The sequence below is a fragment of the Chelonoidis abingdonii genome, chromosome 1 (assembly GCF_003597395.2).
Source record: "Chelonoidis abingdonii isolate Lonesome George chromosome 1, CheloAbing_2.0, whole genome shotgun sequence".
Lineage (NCBI taxonomy): Eukaryota > Metazoa > Chordata > Testudines > Testudinidae > Chelonoidis > Chelonoidis abingdonii.
In genome coordinates this window covers 228411473-228435172 of record NC_133769.1, presented here as the reverse complement: position 1 = coordinate 228435172, position 23700 = coordinate 228411473, and the positions used below count along the sequence as shown (strand labels likewise).

The 23700-nt window shown below is 39.6% G+C and overlaps 1 protein-coding gene across 7 annotated transcripts in view; it reads right to left on the bottom strand.

Annotated features, from left to right (window-relative positions):
• BCLAF3 (BCLAF1 and THRAP3 family member 3) overlaps nucleotides 1-23700 on the bottom strand; it is a 103255-nt gene that overhangs the window by 79188 nt on the left and 367 nt on the right. For 5 of the 7 annotated variants that reach the window (XM_032777987.2, XM_032777977.2, XM_032777982.2 and 2 more), the window contains exons 2-5: nucleotides 7456-7529; nucleotides 3464-4042; nucleotides 2445-3110; nucleotides 171-349 (exon numbers count right to left, since the gene is read on the bottom strand). In XM_032777987.2, coding sequence (XP_032633878.1) covers nucleotides 171-349; nucleotides 2445-3110; nucleotides 3464-4042; nucleotides 7456-7496 — 1465 coding nt within the window. In that variant the 5' untranslated portion in view covers nucleotides 7497-7529. Of the gene's footprint in view, nucleotides 1-170; nucleotides 350-2444; nucleotides 3111-3463; nucleotides 4043-7455; nucleotides 7530-14287; nucleotides 14975-17719; nucleotides 17827-23700 lie in introns of those variants that run through there. The other 2 variants (XM_032777979.2, XM_032777980.2) reach the window with 2 other exon arrangements.

Genomic DNA, 23700 nt, shown 5'->3' with positions numbered 1-23700 from the left:
CAAATATGCCCAAGGCCACAGCCACCGCACATACTGCTCAGAAATCTGCACAAGGCTTTACTTGTCTTGTTCCATTTGTATTCAAATAGAGAGTATTCTGGTAGATACCAAAACATTTTAATTAACCACATCCCTAGTTTATATGTTCAAGCATAAAATATTATAATCACCTTTAACTTGATGGATAATTGTTATGATTTCCTGAGTAAATTCTTTTGATGGGTTGTTCTCCACATTTTGTGTTACAGATTCCATGTGTTCAAACACTGGATGAAAATTTTCATTTTTCCTGCCAACAGCAACCAGATCATGAGACATCTGCCGCTCCACAGTATGGCTAGAACCAGTCCTAGAACATATTTGCATAAATTTATTTAGTAACTTTAAGAGATACTGAAATATTAACAAAAAATTAAAATAAAGAGAAGATCAAGAGAATTTCATCTTAGGGAAAGGAGGAAACAAATTAAAGCCCTTTTCATATTTTAAATCAAACACTACACAAGGAACACAGATCATGAAGGAGAAGACTGACTGAGGGATGAAGGAGAGGATAGCACGGAGACTATACGTGAGCTAGAATATTAGGATTCAGTACTCCAGTATGCTGAAATAAATTTCCGTCTCTGCTATGGGTGGCTTTCCCAAACATAAGCAGAGTGAAATTAGCAAGACATGGCCAGGTTCTTCAGTACTGTTTTTCGGACCCTTGTGGGAATCAGTGAAATGGAGAAGAATCATGTCATGTATATTGCCACTCAAGAAAGCAGGAACAGCAGCCCAAGCACAGGTGCCACTGTCTCTCAGCCTCCCTAATGGTACAGCCCTCTATAGTCTTTCATATTGGCCTCTCTTCAGTTAGTAGTGTTCTCTCTAGTCTCCGTAACTCCACATTTTATTACTGATTTCAAGCAGAAAAATATACAAAAGAAACTTTGATTGGGAGGGAAAAATACCGTGGGAGTAGTTCCCTTGATATATAAGGAGTTTCTAATTGACTATATTGTTTTGCTATTTCTTAGACTGAGGTAGTTTATCAATGCAATGAAATACCACTCAGACATCTAGAACATTGGTTTATTGTTCACCTTTCAGAAAATACATCACGAACATAAGAACTGCTATACCAGATAAGACCTGTGGCTCATTCAGTGCAGTCTCCACAAGGGAAGTTTCTTCCTAACATTTGTCAGAAGTTGGCTTCTGCCATGAGGTATGACTGTCTGCCTCTCTTATAAAAATCTTTCTCCTACCTTATGTAGTTATCCAATACTTTTTTTAATCTCACTAACTCTTTCTTGATTAAATCTGGTCATCCACAATATTTTACCACTTAACTGTTCAGCCTCTTCTACAGTTTATTAATATAACAACAAACACTAGTCCTAGTAGAGAATCTTATGACACCCAATTGCTAATCTTTTGCCACGCTGCAAATGGATAGTTTTCTCTTAGGCAAGTTATAATTCATCATAGTACTTTACCTCTTGGACGGTAACTACCTAGTTCCCCTATCCCACCCCCTCAAAATTGCTTCTCGTAAAGGACTGTCAAGGTTTTCCAGCCCAAATTATATAAACCATCTCTCCGTTATTCACCATCATGTTAATATGTTAGAATAATTCTAGTATACTGAAGCATGATTTCTTCTCAAGAAGTCATACTGGCTTGTCAGTCCATGTAATTTTCATCTAGGTATTTATATTGCAATTTCTACTAATTTACTGGTACTTAAGTAGGTCTGATAGGGATGATCATAGCAATTACAAACACACACCTATTTAACGTAAGTACAATGTTTGCCATTTCCAGTCCTCTAGCATAATGGCTGATTACGATAATGCCATATTTTTGTTAGCTGCTAGTGACTTCACTTTCAAGCTCATGCAGAACTGTTGCAGAAATACCATCAGGCCCAGGTAACATGCTGCTGTTTAATTTAATTTAGTTTGTTCCAGCAACACCTCTTTCAACATACTTGAATTGTATGGCCCATGAATGTACCATTTTGTTATATAGTTTTACTGGATTTGAGATCTCAGGTGTTTGAGATTATATACATTTTAAGGCAGTAATTTTCAAAGGAGCCTCATGGAGTTAGTACCAGCGGAAGTCAATGAAAATCCCATCCTAAATGGTCATTCCAGAAGAAAGGACAAAACCAGATTTCTACCTGGTTAAAAAAAAATCCTAGGTAGATAAATGCATCTCAGTGAGAGGAAGGAAAAAAAAGCATATTTTTTTTTCTCCCTGCCACATCCTTATAATCAGGTACTATTTTCTTTTCAGAGAAACAAACAGTAACTCATCAGAGTTAGCAAGTTAGCATTTTTGTACTAAAAATCCACCTTATTTTGCCCTAGTTACCACCTTAAGAATCTTTGGTTTCTCTAATAGTCACAAATAAACAGGAAAGGAAGCATGAACAGGTAAGAAAAAAATACCTGTACTTGTTCATCATTTTCTTCATATCCACTTTGATTGTGAGCAGCTCCTTCCTAGGAGTGACATCGGACATTTTCACATCTGAAACTGTATGACTTGTGTCATGATGGCTATTAGAAGAATCTATTTTTTTTCTGAAATCCCCTTCATTCCTTACTCTTTCCTTCTTTGTGTTATTAAAGGGTCTCAGATCAACATCATTTTTGTAAGAGTTGGCACATGCACTGCAGCCCTTCACTGAACTGTATTTAATGGGCACTTCATTATGCCCTTCTTCAGTCTGTCTTACTCTTCCACCACTACAATAATCTAACTCTTTGCTATTCAGAGAACCCTTAGGAGAACTGTATTTTTGGTCTTCCTGCTTTACATACTTCTGAGCTCTATAATCAGAAAAAGATTTTGTCCCATCTAGGTGTCTATGATGTTTGTAATTATAGTCATATGCTATCTTCGTAACAGAACTCTTTGTGTACTCCCTTTCAGCAGACCGATGAGCTTGGGGATCAACGTTTCTTTGCTCCTCCTTTTTTTGGTAGGGTGGAAAAGAACGCTCTTGCTTCCATTTGTGATTTCTTGCTATTTCTTCATCGTCATATCTCTCAATTTCTTTAGCCCTTTTAGATGTGTGCCCATGTTCTCTGTAATCACGATCTTCAGGATACCTGTGTTGACATAAAGCAATTTACACTTGCACTAGAGAAGAAAGTGAGAATTTATGTGCAGAATGTTGGATAGCAGGGCCTTATATGCAGAATGCGTAGCAAGTTAACCCAAAATCCCTCAAGCCAGAGTACAGAAGTGCAGGGGCACTTAAAAGGAAAATATTATTCTTTTATACTCTAGCTATGTACATGATTTACTTAAAAAGATAAATACTTCTCTACCACCAGTTGCCCACAATTAAGCTACAAATTGATAAATGCCTTTCAAGATGGAAATCTTCAACTACAACGAAAATAGACTTTCACTTGAGGCTTTATACCACATTATTTATTTAATTATTTTATTCCTATACCTCTTCTGCAAAGAGCTCCTTGTTGTAAATTCTTCAGAAGCTCTTCGGAGCGATTGACCATATTTGTCTTCCTGAAACTTCTGGTGCCTCATTTCATCTTCATGCCATTTTCTTTCAAATTTACATGAAGCCCCTAACGGTCTATGAAAAGGTTTCATTCCTTTTTCATCTCCGGTGACTCTGAAGTCCTCAGGCATATATCTTTCTTGCATTTTGTGTAAGTAAAAAGGCTGATCATGTTCTTTATAGGATACTTCTGAGTATTTGGCTGGAAATTGATATCTCCTGTTGCCTTCACCCCTTTCTGATGAATGTGTTCTACAGGGTTTATGACTGTATGTATCCTCTAAAGGAGTTCTTTTTACATTTGGTGAAGATGATCTATGTTCATAAATTCTGTGGTAGAGATTCCCATGTGGTGCAAATCTATAATTGCTTTGGCCGTATTTCCCATCTTCCACTCTCCAAGACATAGGTTTCTTCAGGTCTTTCCTAAATCCCTTATATTCACAGTCATAATTAATATGAGCATGTCTTTGTCTATGGTGTTCTGAGCTCCTAAATGCAGGTGATAAGGACCTACATAAGAAAAAAATTATTCCATTTTAAGTGTTACAAAAAAACACATACAGATTTGTTGTTAAAACGAAAATATATTCAGTGCAAAAATAACTTACACAGTATTACTGCAATGTTATGGTTCATAACTTAAACAAGCCAAAGTATTCAACATTATTAAGTCCAAAGCAATTGTATCTCAGCTAGAGCTGATATAAAAACCTGATTTTTCCATTAATGAAAAATTACATGGGAAAATACTCAGGTTTCTTTAACTGAAAAATTTCAGGTTTTGCACAAGAATTTTCATTTCAAAACAATTTTTTTTTCATTTCCATTATACTGGAAAATGTTGGAAAACAGTAAGCAAATGTAGAAAGCACTTTCACACTTGTTTACCATTTCTCAATTATTTCCAGTGGAAACAAAAAGGCGTGGGGGGTAGTAAGAGGTGGAGAATGAGTGAACCCCAAACATTCAAAAACCGAAAAAATGGAGACAAAATGTCAGTTTCCAAAAACTGGGAGAAAAATTGTTTTTAGAAATGTCACTTTGAAGCACTATGTTTAATTTCAAAATTTCCTTTTGAACAAAATCAAAAATGTTATTGAAATTAGCCTTTTCCTGCAGAAAATTCTGATTCTGTCAAAACCACATTTGTTGCTAGGAAAAGTTTTTATAAGTCAAGAAATATAAACCAGCTCTAATCTCTGTCTTCTTGCATATAAATATTAATGTTTTTGCTAGTAAGTATATACCTAAATATGTTAAATAGTGCTTCCACGTGTTCATTTTTAAAAAAACAAAAACAAGATTGATTGCACTTTCATATGCAAAACTAATTAAAATAAATAATAAATAAAATAAATACTCCTCCACGTGTACCTCAATCTGTGATGAAAGCATGTGGGATAACATATGCTCATCTGATTTTCAAAAATGTTGGAGGCCAGCTATGCAGTTTTTTGTTGTTTTTTTTTTAAACTGCCAGACACCTATTAGTCAGAGGCCATTCCAAAAGAACACCATAGTAGGAACCACCAGTGAGAATCAGGAGGCAATCCCAGACCAAAGCATCTTATATTTAAACTAATCAGCTACTGAATATTTACAACAAACTCTGCAATTTAGAGATTTAGAGAACCCTTAAAAAACCTTGAGTGAATTCCAAGAAAATCAGTATCTTGTGGATTTTTCCTTGGCAAATACAAAATTCATTGCAGATTGCTAGCTCAATTCTAAAAAGCTGTGTTCAGCAAAAAAGCTGTCTGCAGACTCAGGATACCACCATCACGTTTGAAAAGTACGTTCACACCTATTGGGGCCAACTAGAAACAGTGGTTGTTTTGACATTCTGCCAAAATTGATAGCATGCACCCCTCTCCCTCTACTGAGCAGGGAAAGGCTTCATCCTGCCTACCCAACAAACTACTTCACTTAATTGTTAACCAGTTTGTTTTACTTTTTTTTAAAAATGGAAGTGGAATTTAAAAGCTGTCTCAAATTAAACTGGTGCCATTCATGCACGAACTCCTTCTTGCAGGCTTAATGATGCTTCAAACCAATTACCACTTTCTATCTGGCTCAAATTTCATGTAAGTAAGAACTCACGGAAACAATTTACTTTTAAAAACTTGCTTTTATAGATTACATAAAATTAGTATTTTATAAAATAAATGTTCTCTTTGAAATATATTTTAGTCTTAATATCTTTTTGTTCTGCTATCCTAGAAGATACAGGCTATTTTATAAACTCTTATATAAAGCTATGTCCTGAAAACAAATATAAATTAGGGCTGTCAATTAATCACAGTTAACTCATGTGAGTAACTCAAAAAATTAATCGCAATTAATCACAGTTTTTAATTGCACTGTTAAAAAATAGAATACCAACTGAAATTTATTAAATATTTTGTAAGTTCTTCTACATTTTCATATATTGTATTCTGTGTTGTAACTGAGATCAAAGTGTGTATTATTTTTGATTACAACTATATGGACTGTAAAAGTGATAAACAAAAGAAATAGTATTTTTCAGTTCACCTCATACAAGTACTGTAGTGCAATCTCCATGTCATGAAAGTGCAACTTACAAACGTAGATTCTTTTGTTGTTACATAACTGCACTCAAAAACAAAACAAAGTACACTCAGTCCTACTTCTTGTTCAGGGAATCGCTACGACAAAACAGGTTTGTTTACATTTGCAGGAGATAATTCTGCCCGCTTCTTGTTTACAATGTCACTGGAAAGTGAGAACAGGCATTTGCATGGCACTTTTGTAGCTGGCATTACAAAGTATTTATGTGCCAGATATGCTAAACATTCGTATGCCCCTTCATGCTTCAGCCACCATTCCAGAGGACATGCTGATGACACTCGTTAAAAAAAATGCATTAATTAAATTTGTGACTGAACTCCTTGGGGGAGAACTGTATGTCCCCTGCTCTGTTTTACCTGCATTCTGCCATATATTTCATGTTATAGCAATCTCAGATGATGACCAAGCACATGTTGGCATTTTAGGAACACTTTCACTGCAGATTTGACAAAACGCAAAGAAGTTATCAATGTGAGATTTCTAAAGACAGCTACAGAACTCAACACAAGGTTTAAGAACCTGAAGTGCCTTCCAAAATCTGAGAGGGACGAGGTGTCGAGCATACTTTCAGAAGTCTTAAAAGAGCGACACACTGATGCAGAAACTACAGAATCCGAACCACCAAAAAAGAAAATCAACCTTCTGCTGGAGGCATCTAACTCAGATAATGAAAATAAACATGCGTCAGTCTGCACTGCTTCGGATTGTTATTGAGCAGAACCCGTCATCAGCATGGAAGCATGTCCCCTGGAATGGTGGTTGAAGCATTAATGGATATATGAATCTTTACCGCAACTGCCACATAAATACCTTTCAATGCCAGCTACAAAAGTGCCATGCAAATGCCTGTTCTCACTTTCAGGTGACACTGTAAACAAGAAGCAGACAGAATTATCTCCTGCAAATGTAAACAAACTTGTTTGTCTGAGCGATTGGCTGAACAAGAAGTAGGACTGAGTGAACTTGCTGGCTCTAAAATTTTATATTGTTTTATTTTTGAATGCAGGGGTTTTATGTACATAATTCTACATTTGTAAGTTCAACTTACATGATAGAGAGATTGCACTACAGTACTTGTATTAGGTGAACTGAAAAATACTATTTTTGTTTTTTTACAGCGCAAATACTTGTAATCAAAAATAAATATAAAGTGAGCACTGTACACTTTGTATTCTGTATTGTAGTTAAATGAATATATTCAAAAATGTAGAAAACATCCAAAGATATCTAAATAAATAGTATTCTATTATTGTTTAACAGTGCGATTAATCGCTATTAATTTTTTTAATTGCTCGACAGCTCTATATAAACTATAATAAAAGTTAAGCATTTACCTGTGTTTCCACCTTGGTGATCTTGATCTAGATCTAGCCATCTTTTGGTGTATGCGTCAATTAGTTTCTTGAAGCTATAAGAAAAATATGAATTATTAGCCTGTTTAGAGAGCTGTAATACAGCTATCAATAGGAGGCCTAGACATTTTTTATTTATTTTACAAGATTTGTATTTAAATGTTGTTCAGGTTTTTTTTTTTTAAAGGTAAAAAGTGATTAAATTCCCTTATATTCACTTTTAATCCATTTGTGACAGAGCCTTTCCCAGTGGTGACTTGCTATTTCTATATTCAGGTCTTTATAACTTGATTTAAAACATATATTTAAAAACACAGATGATGACAAATACAATTTCAACTGCAGGAATAGCTATTAGATCTTAACAAATCATTCTATTAATTGCAACTAAGAAATAGGACATATTGAATAGTCCTTATGAAGACCACAAGCATTCAGATATTATGATAGTGGGTAACCTTTTAAAAACCCAGAGCAACAGGGTGTGCTAAGTCAGGAGCTAACTCAGCACCCTGTCACTTTAGCACCCATCAGTATATATTAATTGGGATCTCACTGGAAGACAGGCAGTTGACAGATGGAGTCAATGAACTGAGTAGACCTACAGCTCAAGGGGTAATTGAAGAGGAAGCAACCCCAGGAGGTGGGATTATATAAACTGACAGGAAGAAAGTCCAGGGGTGAGGGATCCTGAAGTACACAGGACTAGATGCTGCTACTACTGTTCCCTTCCTTAGAAGCAAGTGGGGAAATTGGCTAAGGACTGTAAATATATGTGAACAATGCTACAAGCTATGGCCTGCTGGAAGAATACAATAAAACATGGTGGTGATGGAGAAGGAGACCTGCAGTAGTAGTAAAGGTGAGTTGCTGCAACTGGAGAGGACCTCCAGAGAACCACCCCTAATACCTGGATTCAGTTCTCTGTTTATCAAAACCAGTGTTTTCTCATTGAGATGGGCCATAACCTACCCATACACCAGTTTGCAATAAACTGAAGTTCTTACTAGAACTATGCTTTACTACTTTGTGTGTGTTATTTTCTGTAAAAATCAAATATCTTGAGTATTAACCTTTGGTGAATCCTTCCATGTGGCGTAAAATGAAGGAGTGCTGCCAAAAGGCAAAAAGCTGGCAAAAACCTTCTAATGGAGCAGAGATGGTGACACACACCCAAAGGCATTTGTACTGAGTGCTTCATAAGAGCTCTAGATTTAAAATAATTTTGATCATCAATGCTGAAGTCACGTGCATGAGAGCCACAATATTAAAATTGCAGATACTTATTATAGACAAATGTTTACAGTCAATGTTTATTTGAAAATTATAGGCCAGACTGCAACATTTTCACTCACACTGAGTAGCATCTTATTCCAAAAACAATCCTGCTGACATCAATGGTATCACAATAGGGCCATAAGTAATTTCCCACTTGATCCAATGCAACGAAAATCTTTAAAATCTTGGCTAGTGAACACGTTGGAAATAGTGCTTCCTTAACTGATCCATACTTTCAAAGAAGAGAAAGTTCAATTATCTTTGCAAGGATTCAGTTGTTTTCCTTCCCAATCACCAACTCTGCCCATCCAGAAAAAGCACAATAGTTTCTGTACTTCACCAAAAATTTGTTCCCTTCATAGCTTTCTTAAAACTTTTGTATTTCATTCTTAATTTTAAAAAGTGCATCACCTAAAGAAGCAGCATCTCAAATTACTCTCCACTGAAAATAAGTAGTAATGCTAAAGAGACAATAATGTTCATCCCTAGCCATCTCAAAGCCTGGCAGAACTCCATGATATTACAATACAATCAAACTAAAAGTGGAATGTACGTGGTTAAGTCAAACCTAAGAAAAAGCCTTCTCAGCCAGATCAGCAATGCAGTCATGTTGGAAGCGTGGGAAAGACTGATACATGTACTTGTTTTCACCCAGGGATAAATGGTACTATTATAATTTCCAGCTCAGACACTCCTTTTGCCTCATGGAAAGAAATCGCTTATTACAGGACATTAAAACTTACCCAAGTCAAGAAATCTGAGTTCCTGATAGTGAGATTCAGAAAATTGTGGTTAAAAAATAGATAAATTATTAAAGAAATTTCTCAGCTTATTTTCCAAGAGTATGTGGACAATGACCCAGAGTACTAGTTACCTAAAATCATGGAAATATATGAAAAAATTACTTAGTCATCTAGCTTCCTCCCTGCTAAAAAAGCATTAAAATTAAATTATAATATGGAAAGCAAGAATAATAATATTTATTTGTGCTTATTCAACACATTTATTTTCTTGGGGTATTTTCAGGGGGCAGTGGCCTGGCAGAGAATGCCAAGCAAACATGAGACTGACTAGTTTTGGGAGGAAACAAGACAGCAATTCTGTCTATGTCAGGGTTATTTGAGCCAAGCAGGTGGATTCTGCGGAGGCCTTTTGAGTTGCTGAATCTGCCTCATACATCTTCCTTACAGATTAATTCACTTGCCTGTCTACTGGCAACTATAGTAGGTTACAAATCCACAAGCTTTGAATTAGAGATCCAATGAGGTTCATTGTACCACAGAGTTTAGGGTATTCCAGGGCCCTCCTCTTCTGACATAATCTGGACACCATTTCATGGGATATAAGGAACTAATTTTGAAGCTGAGGAAAAATATCTTCTGGACATTTTGCTGTCTGGTTTTTTGTTTTTTGGGAGGGAGTGGGTCGCTGTTTTTTGTTTACAAAATGGAAGACTTGCCATAAGCAAGGGTCTTATGCAGAAATAAACCTCCTTAGAATAGTCTTGCAGTATTCCTGATGGAACTCATCCTATATTTCCTTTTTCTTGTCCCTTGAGTTTCAATTCCAAGAACTGACCGTCCTCTCAGGAATAAGAGTCTGAGCCCCCGTGGCAGCTTCTCTCAGCGACTGCCCTTTCAGACTCTATCACTGAGCTTAAAATGGCCAGTGTTATTTTGATTTCCCTCCCCTCCTCCCATGTGCATTCTTTGGGGGAGGCAGCAAGGATTGGGCTCCTGCACTTCTACCCTGTCTGAATCAGACAGAGATTCCAATATACAACACAGAGCTAAGGAAATTCCTGCAGAGCTAGTGGGATGGGTGTCTGGATTATTTGAGAGAGACGGGGTGGGTGAGGCATTATCTTTTATTGTAGTGGTCTCCAAACTTTTTTGATCGTGCACCTCTAGTAGTAAAAAAAAATTTGAGCACGCATGCCCTGCCACGCCACAGGGACGGCTCTACCATTTTTGCACTCCAGGCAAAAACAAAAACAAAAACAAAAAAAAGCCACTCAGACTCCTGCCCAAACTGCCGAAGGAAAAAAAAATCCACTTGAACTGCCGAAGCGGCGCTGCTCCGGTGGCGCTCTTCCTGCTTGCACATCCCGAAGGATCCTTTTACGCACCCCACTTTGGAGACCACTGTTTTATTGGACCAGCTTTTGTTGACCAATTATTTTAATCCTTTTGTCTGCTCCAAAGGGCTGCTGCTTCTTTGATCCTCTTGTCAGACACAAGTCTTGGAGGAGGATATGTTCATAGATTCCTGACTCCTTTATGGGGATTTTTGTCCAGCATGGCCAGACTCAGGAATAACCAATAGGAACTGTGGTCACCTGGCTGATGGAAGAGGGAACTGGAGCTGCCCCCAGGAAAAGCAACCTTCACCCTTACATACCCTGAATGGAAAAAACTTACATACATAAATCTAACTAGAAAAACAGAAGCTAGTTAAGGCCTTTGTAAACAGGCCATGAAATATGTGGACTGTTGGGTATTCTGTGGAGTTGGGCACAATGATCCCTTATTGCCATCTTGATAGCCTCTCCAGCCTGGCTTTTGTCTAGCCTTGTTAACAAGGCAGTCTCTGAATGATCCATTTGTGGGCTAGGCAGGAGATGGGGAGAAAGAGAGGAAAGGGCATTTCCCCAGCCATAAAACAGTAGAGCTCACTATCCATGCATTACCTGGAAAGAGATTTAGGAATTGAAAGTTTCTCATTTGACCACCTGTCAAACAAATATCTAGCAGGCTACAAGGGGCATACCAAAGCATGCACTACTGCAGTGCCTCAGCAAGAGAGAGAAGCCAAGAATTCAGAGGCTCAACCCCAGAAGACAGGCAAACCCATTTGACACAGATCCAGACACACTAAAGCTCAACTGCCCCCAAATTTATTTTTTAGCAGAAAAGTTTTAGATCCTAAGACCTGCAGCACAGACATCTGTCCTGTCCTACTCATAAACGAGGTGGCAGGACAAAACTGGCAGCCTTTTCAACAGATGAGGTATATCCATGAGCCAGGGATTAACAAGCTTTCACAGACCTGGTGTAGCTGCCCCTTTTTGGAGGCTCACCAGGCTGCTGAAATTGAATCCATTTGCTTTTAAGCTCCTCTGGCTCTGAGGGAGCTCTTTCTTTGGCCTCTAGGCTCACTCCCCAGGAACAGACTCTTGTCTGGTACCCCTTCTTAGTCCAGGTCCACTAAGACCAATGCAGAACACACACGCCCAGCCACTTAAGTACACACTTTCCAGAACTCCACCCTAATGGGTACTCAGGTGTACTTCAGGACCAGACTTCAAAGAGAAACTGCTGAGCTTCAGTTCATTTGCAAATTTGACACCATCAGCTCTGGACTAAACAAAGACTGTGAATGGCTTGCCAATTACAGAACCAGTTTCTCCTCCCTTGGTTTTCATACCTCTACTGCTAGAACAGGGCCCCATCCTCCCTGATTGAACTAACCTCGTTATCTCTAGCTTGCTTGCTAGCATATATATACCTACCCCTGGAAATTTCCACTACCTGTGTCTGACGAAGTGGGTATTCACCCATGAAAGCTCACGCTCCACAATGTCTGTTAGTCTATAAGGTGCCACAGGATTCTCTGCTGCTTTTACAGATCCAGACTAACACGGCTACCCCTCTGATACAGGTGTATAGTTTAATTCTTCAACGACATGATAGTTGAAGCAGATAAACAAGAATTTGCAGAAGAATTTCTAAATCAGTCAGTTTACAGCAGGGTGGAATGATTTAAAATTCAGTGGTTTTCAAACTTATTTTCTGGCAACCCAGTTGAAATAAATTGTTGATGCCCACGACAGAACGGCGCTAAGGATGAGGGGTTTGGGGTGGTGGGAGGGGCTCAGGCAGGTGGTGAGGGCTAAGGAGTGGGGGGGGGGATGAGGCATTTGGGGTACAGGAGAGGGCTCCAGGTTTAGGGGGGGAACCAGGGCTGGGGCCAGGGACTGGGGTGCGGGAGTGGGTCAGGACTCTGGGCTGGGAGCACAGGCTCTGGGATGGGGCTGGGGATGAGGGGTTTGGGGCAGGGCTCAGGGTTAGGGATTAGGGCGCAGGCTTACTTCAGGCAGCAGCGCAGCGGGGCCGCTAAGGAAGGCTTCCTGCCTGTCCTGGCACCGCGGACCACACTGTGCTCCAGAAGTGGCCAGCAGCATGTCCAGCTCCTAGGCGGAGGCACAAAAGCACCTCCATGTGTCTCTCTCTCCCTGGCACTGCCCCACCCCGTCCACTCCCACTGGCCAGGAACCCTGGTGCTCGGGCTGGGGGGAAGTGTGCGGAGGCCCGTGGGCCACCCACCTAGGAGCCAGACCTGCTCCTGGCTGCTTCTGGGGCGCAGCGCAGTGTCAAAACAAGTAGGGACTAGCCTGCCTTAGCGGGACAGCACCATCAACGGGACTTGTTATGACACAGTTGGCGGTGCTGACCAGAGCCACTGTGACCCAGTGCCTTACATTCCACGACCCAGTGCTGGGTTGCGACCCATAGTTTAAAAACCACTGATTTAAATCACCATGGGGAAAGCCTTGATTTATGTAATTGATTTTAATCAACTTTTCCATTTGTACTTCAGTTAATTTTCTAAAGAAGGTGCATTTTCATCAGTTAATATAACCATTAAAACATGTTGATTTACAACTAAACAGAGCCTTTACACTAGATTTGGTACATTTTTTGCTATCTTGAAGGTTACTTTATATACATTTATTTAAGCAATAATATAGCTTAATATTTTCAGATTCTTATTTATGATACATTTTAAGTTTGTTAGCAAATGATGAATGATATTGCTTATTTACTAGATAATTAACTTTTAGCTCACTGTTTGTGGCAAGCTGTATTGGGATGGCAACTGGAATTTAAACACACAAAACAGCATATAAAGTTTGTTTTTACTAAACAAAACACCCTTAATTGTTTTAGATACATAAATCTCTTAACAAAACATGTTTCACACTTAAACAACTAAAAATTTTATTAAACAGAGGGGTTAACTGTAGTCAGTTAGACTGATTTCAGGTCAGCCTGGGAAAATTTTAAATATGCCAAATAAAAGTAACTGGATCTTAAATTCCTGATCTCACCTAAGTCTCTCAAAAATGAAACAGTCTCTTAAATTACTTAGGCTGATCTACTAGTCCATATTCATAATGCTTGACTTCAAAAGTTAGATATTTTTCCCAATTTTTTTTTCTTTATACAGAACAGCAGCCTTTAACTCCATTTTTCATAGAGGCTCATGCATTCAAAATAGTTATTTAAATGCTTTCAGAGATTACAGTAAACTTAGCCTTAATGTATTTTGCATTAAATTCAGATTCATATTAAATGGGTTTATTTTTTTAAAAAGAAAAATACAATTTAAACAACAAAATAAAAAAAAATCAGTTAAGTTTTTCAAAAAGTCACCAATTTTTATCAACGCTGCTGTATTTTAGACAACATAAGATGCCCTGATTGGTGCAAAATAAGAAACATCTGTATACAATTCCCTGCCTCAGTTTCCTCACCACTCTTGAGCATTCTTTGTTGTATATCAAATGACATTTCAGGCTTCCAGGCCCCCTCTCCTGGACCTCACTCCTCCAGCTCAAGCTTCTCTTCTGAATCATGGAGTCTGCTTTGACTCCTGCAATCAGCTTCCTTTGGCTTCTGGTGGTCTGACAGTCACAAGGTTCCCTCTAGCCTAGGACAAGGCCTAGTCAGCTAAAAGTCCTCAATGACCTACCTATTCAGTCCCCTCTTTTCTTGCCACAAGCAGTATGATGCAAACAGTAACTATCACCACCCAGGCATAAACATTCAGAGTTCATAATATCATACAGAAATCATAAATTGCACACAAACTGTCCCACATGCCTGAGTTCCACCCAAAGATGGAAGCAAGATGAAGACCTACAATAGGATTTATAAACTTTACCATGCTGAAGAAAAAAAAGCAGAGCATCAATGGGTTTGTTACAACAAATTTAAAAGAATTTTCTACAACATTTGAATTTGTGGGAACATCTTTAGTAATGCAGTGTACAACAGAAGGCATGCCAACAGGCATTAAATGGACACTCTTCCCATCCCTTGAAGACCTGGACTTTGCAGATGATCTCACTCTCCTATCACATACCCAATACCATATACACCTCTACCCCGATATAACGCGACCTGATATAACATTAATTTGGAAATAACATGGTAAAGCAGTGACCCGAGTAGGGTGTGGCTGTGCATTCCAGCGGATCAAAGCAAGTTCAATATAACAATGGTAAGATTTTTTGGCTCCCAAGGACGGAGTTATATCGGGGTAGAAGTGTACAAGAAAAAACAACTCAACGCATTCAGCCAGCAAATTGGACTGAAAATCAACCACAATAAGACAGATATCATGACCTTTACTATTGCCTCACCATCACCAGTAGGTATAGAGGATTATGTTCTGATTAATGTAGAAACATTGACATACGTGGGCAGCACCATCAGCCAGGACAGTGGAACAAGCCAGGACATCCAGAACAAAATCGATAAAAAGTCAGGACCACCTTCAGGAGCTCAAATAGAGTCTGGAAATCATCAACATACAAAACCAAAACCAAACTCAAGATTTATCAGAGCAACGTACTTTCAGCATTACAGTGCAGAATGCTGGGGAATGAGAAAGGATGACATGTCCAAACTATCTTCATTCCATACAACCTGCCTCAGAAAAATCCTCCCTATCTTTTGGCCCAGTACAATCTCAAACCAAGACCTGTTTACACAGTGCCGCCAAGAGGACATGAGCACCATCATTGGCAGGACGCGTTGGAGATGGATTGGCCACATGCTTCGGATGGAAACTGATTCCATCACCAGAGTGGAAATAAGATGGACACCTGAAGGCAAGCGAAAACGAGCAACCCAAAAACAACACGGCAAAGAGCTGTGAAAGCCAAGCCAAAAAACCTGGGGCACAGCTGGTGAACCATTAAAAGACTTTCCAGGAACAGACAGGAGTGGAGGAGCTTCGCTGTTGCCCTAAACAACAGAGGCATAATGGGAGCATGATCATGATGATCTTTAGTAAATACAAGCAGCAGAAATGTCTTATCTGAGTTAGTTTACTGGGCATCTGCTACAATTTTAGCAGACTTCCATGAAAACTCACCCAGTCAGTGACATCACCTCGGCCAGTGGAGCATCATGTTTGCAGCAAAAAGGAACACAGTGGAAACTTATAAGAACCAATGGGCGAAAAATAACGTACATAATGATTATATATTTTAAAACCAAGATAAATGGAGTTTTTTGTGGAGGAAGCACTAAGACCACAGGTTATATACCACAGATCTAGAAGGCCTTTTCCAAGTCTACCTTTTATAATATCAACCACAAACAATATCTAGACATTTCCATGAGGAGCACCAGAGAAATCCTAGTAAGTACACTTCAAAGATGATGTGAGGCAGTTATCTCTTAAAATTCTAGGCAGTCCGCAGACTCAGAAGGACAACAATGTATCTTCAGTTCATATTCAGGAGGTTTATTTCACTACTGTAATGACTAATCACGCAAGTCAGGTAAGAGTTAATGGGCTACTGGAGGCCCAATCAACCCCACTTCAACACATCTAAAGCACATGTCAGGCCTTGAGGAAGGAGCTAAAAAGGGAGACAGAGAACTGATTTGTTCCCTGGGTGTGAGAGAGCACACCTTGAGCTCTCACTGCAGGAGAGAAGACTGGCTGGGGCCAGGAACTGGGGAAAACTACTGCAGCCGGGCTCTCCTTGAGGTAAAGGGAAAACTTATATTTCTTCATGTTGATTTTGGACTTTGAGTACCCCAAAAGGGGAGAAACTTTTGTGCGACATAGCCAGAGGGCTAAAATCACCTCAACCTAGAAGGCGTGGGATGCTGAGTGGCGCAGCAAAAGCCCAGGAGGGAAACAGAGACAGACCCACTGCTACATTGCACCATGCCATAACGGACGATGTGGCCACATAATGAAAGCTTGAACTCTGTGGGAATTGAGAGGCATTCCCAAGCCACATTAAGCCCTCAGACTGTCAAATATTCATCTTTCAGTGTCTCGCAATTTCCTGGTTTCAATAGCTCCCCAGTCTCCTAGAGTATCTTCCAGGGGAGATAAAACATGAATTTCAAACAAACTAGGGAAAGATACTACCCTTTCATCTCAGAGAAACAAAACTGAGCTAAAGCTCCTCTTCTACCCTGTCTCCCCGTTTTGCAGGTTAGTGTTATGGACAAGAAAAAAGTCATGGGTACAGTCTCAACACAATCTTTTCCAGAGTTCTGTAACAGCTGAATGCTACACAACACAATATAAAACCTAACATAGATAACTGTTTTTAATAAACAAAAATGACAGGAAACTAAATTTTCTTCAGATCATTTTCAAAAAACATCAAAAAGGACTTTCAGTGATGTTGTATGTGAATGCTGCCAGGGTACTGCACCAAGAACTCTTTTAATAACCTGAAAATCTAACAGAATCCTACAAAGTGTGGAAACATCGACAAAATGCTAAGGACAAGTACAAAAAAATTGCACAAGCAGGTAGGGACAAAAAAGCAGAAAGTCTAAGGCATAAAACTAGTTACACCCAAGGGATAAAAAAGGCAATAAGAAGAGATTCTATAAGTTTTGAGGAGCAAGAAAAAGATGAAGGAAAGTGTAGGTCCAGTACCTAAAAGGGAAGGATAGCTAATAACAGAAGACTAAGAAGGCTGAGCTGTTTAACACCTATTTTGCTTCAGCCTTCATTAAAAAGATTGTGTCCAGATGCTTAACACAATTAATACTAACAACAAGGGGGAAGGAACTCAAGCCAGAATAGAGAAGAAACAAGTTAAGGAATATTTAGTTAATTTAAATGTATTCAAGTCAGCAGGACCTAATGAAGTTCACCCAAGGAACTAGCTAAAACAAATCTCTGAATCATTAGCAATTACCTTCAAGAACTCATGGAGGACGGGTACTTATGTTTGTCCTTTGCCAATCTTTTAAAGGGGGGAAGAGGATCCCAGGAATTATAGACCAGTCCGCCTAACTTTGATACCTGGAAAGATACTGGAACAAATTATTAAACAATCAATTTGTAAGCATCTATAGGATAACAGGGTTATAAGGAATAGACAACATGGATTTCCCAAAGACAAATCATGCCAAACCAACCTAATTTCTATCTTTAAGAGGGTTACGGCCTACTGGTCGAGGGGAAGAGTAGTAGATGGAATACATCTTGATTTAAATAAGACTTCTGACACAGTCCCACATGACATTATCATAGACAAACTAGGGAAATGTGCTCTAGAGCAGGGGTTCTCAAACTAGGGCTGCCGCTTGTTCAGGGAAAGCCCCTGGCGGACCAGGCCAGTTTGTTTACCTGGTACATCCGCAGGTTCGACTGATCACAGCTCCCACTGGCCGTGGTTCGCTGTTCCAGGCCAACAGGGGCTGTAGGAAGCGGCGTGGGCCGAGGAACTTGCTGGTTGCCCTTCCTGCAACTCCCATTGGCCTGGAGCAGCGAACCGCAGCCAAAGGGAGCCGCAACTGGCCGAACCTGCGGACATCGCAGATAAACAAACTGGCCCAGCCCACCAGGAGCTTTCCTTGAACAAGCAGCAGCCCTAATTTGAGAACCACTGCTTTAGAGGAAGTTACTATGAGGTGGACGCAAAACTGGATGAAAGGCTGTATTCACAGAGTAGTTATAAATGGTTCACTGTCAAACTGGGAGGGCATAGCTAATGGGGTCTGGCAAGGGTCTGTCCTGGGTCTGGTACTAGTTAATATTTTCATTAATGACCCAATGGAGTGAAATGTATGCTTATAAAATTTGCAGATTACATCAAGTTGGAAGAGATTTCTATCACTTTGGAGGACAGGATTAGACTTCAAACCATTTTGACAAATAGGAGAACGCATCTGAATAGAACAAGATGAAATTCAATAAAGACAAGTGAAAAGTACTACACACAGCAAGGAAAAATCAAATGCACAACTACAAAACGGGGAATAACTGGCTAGACAACAGTACTGCTAAAGAGATATGGCGGGGTTACAGTGAATAACAAAGTGAATGACTCAACAATGTCATGTAGTTGTGAAAAAGGCAAATATTCCAGGGTGTATTAACAGGAGTGTCATATGTATGCAAGACACAGAAGGTAACTGTTCCAATTAATTCATCATAAAGAAGAAATAGCAAACCCATTGTTAAATTACTGCACTGGTAAGACCTCAGCTGGAGTACTGTATCCAATTTTGGGCACCCTGGTTTAAGAAAGAGATGAACAAATTGGACAGAGTCCAGAGGACAGCAACAAAAGTGATAAAAGGTTTAGAAAACTATCCTATAAGGAAAGGTTAAAACAATTGGACATGTTTAATTTTGTGAAAAGACTAAGACTGGGGGCCTTATAACAGTCTTCAAAGGCTTCAAGGGCTATTATAAAGAGGAAGGTGACCAATTAGTATCCATGTCCACTGACAGCAGGACAAGTAGCAATTAGCTTAATCTGAAGCAAAGGAGACTTAGATTAGATATGAGAAAAAACTTTCTAACTATAGAGATAACTAAGTACTAGAACAGGCTTCAAAGGTAAGTTATGAAATCCCAGTTCATGGAGATTTTTAGGTTAGACAAACACTTGCCAGGGATGGTCTAGGTTTATTTGGTCTTCTCTCAGCCCAGGAGGCTGGAGTAGATTATTTTGAGGTCCCTTCCAGCCCTTTTAACTATGTTGCCCATCTACACTACAAAATCAGTCATCCTGGAGAATTTATTTACTATACTTTCCCCTTCTCTGAGATGATTAAAATATGGTTCCATCTGTAATATAGATAGGATCCAACCTGTTTTAATTGTCACCACCTTGTTTTAGAATCATCCAAGGACAAAGATCTCCTTCATGATGCAAAACGCTACGTGGGGGGTGATCCCCATTCAAAATGCATGTCGGTTGACCACTGTTTTTTTTCTAGCAAAGTCTGGACCAAAATGAATCCTGCTTCAGTTTATCACGGGCATGAAGAAAGTTGACTTGATTATACACACTAAAGTAGTGGCAACAATACCAGAGTTATTTTGCAGGAGGCATACGTGGAGGAGCACAGTATAGCACAGACACTATTTAGGAAAGACAGTTGTTCATCAGGACTACGAGGCTGTGTCTCAAACTAAATGAATTACTTTTGACTGATCTCTTCCGATACTAGCACTTGCAGAAGAAAATATTCTAAAACTATTCTAGAAAATCCAATTAGAACTTTCAAGATGTCAAAAATGTGTTGTTCAGCGACAACTGAATATCAAATTTAAATGTCTCATCCTTGCTTTCCAGCATCCCCACCCCTCAACTCTGTCCCAGCCTCCGATCTCCTCTGTATGCTTTTCCCACTGACATTTTTCCCCTTCTATGCTTTCCCTTATGTATGGAACAGCCTTCCATTCCCAATGCACTATGCAAACCTCCTCCCACAAGACTCAAGAAAGAACAGAGACCTACAAAGGTAAGAAATAAATAAAATAACTAATAACGATAGGGACTCCTTTCTCTAGCTCTCCCATCACTTCTTGTCTCACTTGTCTCTCTTTTTAGGACTTGGGTCAAATTTTCCAAGAGCTCCGATGTAACTAAGGAGCACACACCCCATTTTCTCAGTGATTTTCAGGAGCCTAAGACCTGGTCTACACTACAGGGTTAGGCTGATATAAGCTGCCTTGTGTCAACCTAGCTGTGGAAGTGTCTTCACTTTTGGCTCCCACCAACGTAAGTGCCTCTTCACACCAATTTAGTGACAGCACCTCCCTGAGCTGCCTAGAGACACAATCAATGTAATTAGGTTGATGCACCGTCGGTGTAGACACTAAGTTGCTTATTGACAATACAATCAATACAAACACTCCTGGTGAGGACGTGCACCACCAACACAAGGAGCCATGTGCACATACACAAGCCAGTTAATAACCGTGCTGGCTGTATGCCAACATAAGTTACATAGTCTGTAGTGTGGACATGGCCTAAGTCACTTTTGAAAATGGCGCTTAGCCTCCTAACTTACTTTGGTACTTTTTGAAGTGTTACCCCTTACCTATGCTAGGCAAAAAGATGTTTGTCTAGATAAAACTATGCTATTCTATAAAAGCACTTAGGTGTAAGGGCTTGTCTACACAAAAGTTTGTACCACTTCAACTATTTTTTGTATATTTACTTTCAGTTTAAACTGGTGCAAGTTTGTGTAGATGTCTGTATTGATTTTCTTTAATCCTGTAAAATGACCCTAAACAGAAGCAACACTCTCAAACCAAAATACCAGTCCCTACACACAAAACTTGCACCTGTTTAATGAAATCAATATAAATTAGGGCTGTCAATTAACCGCAGTTAACTCATGCAATTAACTCAAAAAAATTAATCGTAATTTTAAAAATTAATTGCAATTAATCACACTTATAACAATAGAATACCAATTGAAATTTATTAAATATTTTCAGATGTTTTTCTACATTTTCAATATTGATTTCAATTACAACACAGAATACAAAGTGCACATGCTCACTTTATATTTTTTATTACAAATATATGCACTGTAAAAATTATAAACAAAATAAATAGTATTATTCAATTCATCTCATACAAGTACCGAAGTGCAATTTCTTTATCGTGAAAATGTAACTTACAAATGCAGATTTTTTTTGGTTACATAACTGCACTCAAAAACAAAACAGTGTAAAACTTTAGACTCTACAAGTCCACTCAGCCCTATATCTTATTCTGCCAATTGCTAAGACAAACAAGTTTGTTTACACTGAGGGGAGATACTGCTGCCTGCTTCTTATTTACGTCACCAGAAAGTGAGAACAGGCATTCATATGGCACTTCTGCTGCCCGCGTTGCAAGGTATTTATATGCCAAATATGCTAAACATTTGTATGCCCCTTCCATGCTTTGGCCACCATTCCAGAGGACATGCTTCCATTTTGATGATGCTTGTCAAAAAAAATAATGAGTTAATTAAAGTTTGTGACTGTACTCCTTGGGGGAGAGAACTGTATGTCTTCTGCTCTGTTTTACCCCCATTCTGCATATGTTTCATGTTATTGCAGTCTTGGATGATGACCAAGCACATGTTCATTTTAAGAACACTTTCACTGCAGATTTGACAAAATACAAAGAAGGTACCAATGTGAGATTTCTAAAGACAGCTACAGAACTCAACACAAGGTTTAAGAATCTGAAGTGCCTTCCAAAATCTGAGAGGGACGAGGTGTGGAGCATGCTTTCAGACGCCTTAAAAGTGCAACACTCTGATGCAGAAACTACAGTACCCGAACCACTAAAACAGAATATCAATCTTCTGCTGGTGGCATCCGATTCAGATGATGAAAACGAATATGCGTCAGTCCACACTGCTTATCAAGCAGAACCCATCATCAGCATGGACACATGTCTTCTAGAATGATGGTTGAAGCATGAAGGGACATATGAATCTTAAGCGCATCTGGCACGTAAAAATCTTGCAACGCCAGCTACAACAGTACCATGAGACACCCGTTCTCGCTTTCAGGTGACACTGTAAACAAGAAGCAGGCTACATTATCTCGTGCAAATTGTGACCAATCTTGTTTATCTGAGTGATTAGCTGACCAAAAAAATAGGACTGAGTGAACTTGTAGGTTCTAAAATTGTACATTTTATTTTTAATGAAGTTTTTTTAAACATAATTCTGCATCTGTAAGTTCAACTTTCATGACAGAGATTGCACTACAGTACTTCTATGAGGTGAATTGTTTTACTGTGCAAATATTTGATAATAAATATAAAGTGAGCACTGTACACTTCGTATTGTGTTGTAACTGAAATTAACATATTTGAAAATGTAGTAAACATCCAAAAATATTTAAAAAATGGTATTCTATTGTTTAATCACACAATTAATTTGATTAACCACTTGGCAGCTCTAATACACACCTTCAGTTAAGCTGTGCAAGTTTGTGTGTTCAAAAATCCTAAATTTCTTGAGGCAGGAAGGGTCTTGACATATCTTGTTCAGTTCAAAGCAAAATAATAGCAATAAACTCAGTTCTGTATAGGTGATGCAGCAGAGTTCACAGAAAAAAATGAATGTAATGGAATGATCAAGAAATATGAGTAACCTCATGATATTATAATCTCATAATTATTGTCCTACGCTAGCCTTAACCCTAACAAATCTGGTCAAATCATACTGTATACAAGATATCATCTATTTTGGGGGGGGGCTTGCACCTATCACCATAGTATGAGTTTCTCCAGATTAGCACAGCCCAAAACTCTACTGACCCTTTGCAGAGTCTACAACTCCACTCCTCTCCAGATTTACAGAGCAGTTTAGACTAGAGGGGCGGGGTTTTGGGGGGGGGGGGAGGGAGGAGGCTGTTGGCTTGATTGGTATTTTAATCTTATGTACTTTGCCATACTAATAAATATTTTATTTGGTTTTACTACATGACGAGCGGACAAGGTTTCACATGAAGTATCAAGCGGGAAGCACTTGTTTGTCCGTAGCCCTGGCCCGTGACCTGAAGGCAGGCTAGTACCCTGGCTGGTGGGTAGAGTCAGCTGGCGTGGAAGGGGCAGCAGAACGGAAGGGGGCAGCGATCAGACACCTGTGTCGGTCGGTATGATGAGTTTTGTGCCTGCCGGGGGAGGGGAGTGGGCGGCACTGGGAGAACTCGAGGCGTAGCGAGCCCAGTGCCCAGGCCGCGCGGGGCTCTGCCTAGAGGCCTGGGCCGGGGCTCCCTGGTTTGCCCCTCGGCGCTACCCCCAGCTGAGGCTGCGCTCAGAGCTCGCCCCCGGGCTCAGACCCGAGCAGGCCCCGCGCCCCACCAGGTCCCCGCGGCCGCCCCCGAGTCACGCGGGGCCCCGCCCCCCCAGCGAGCCCCGGG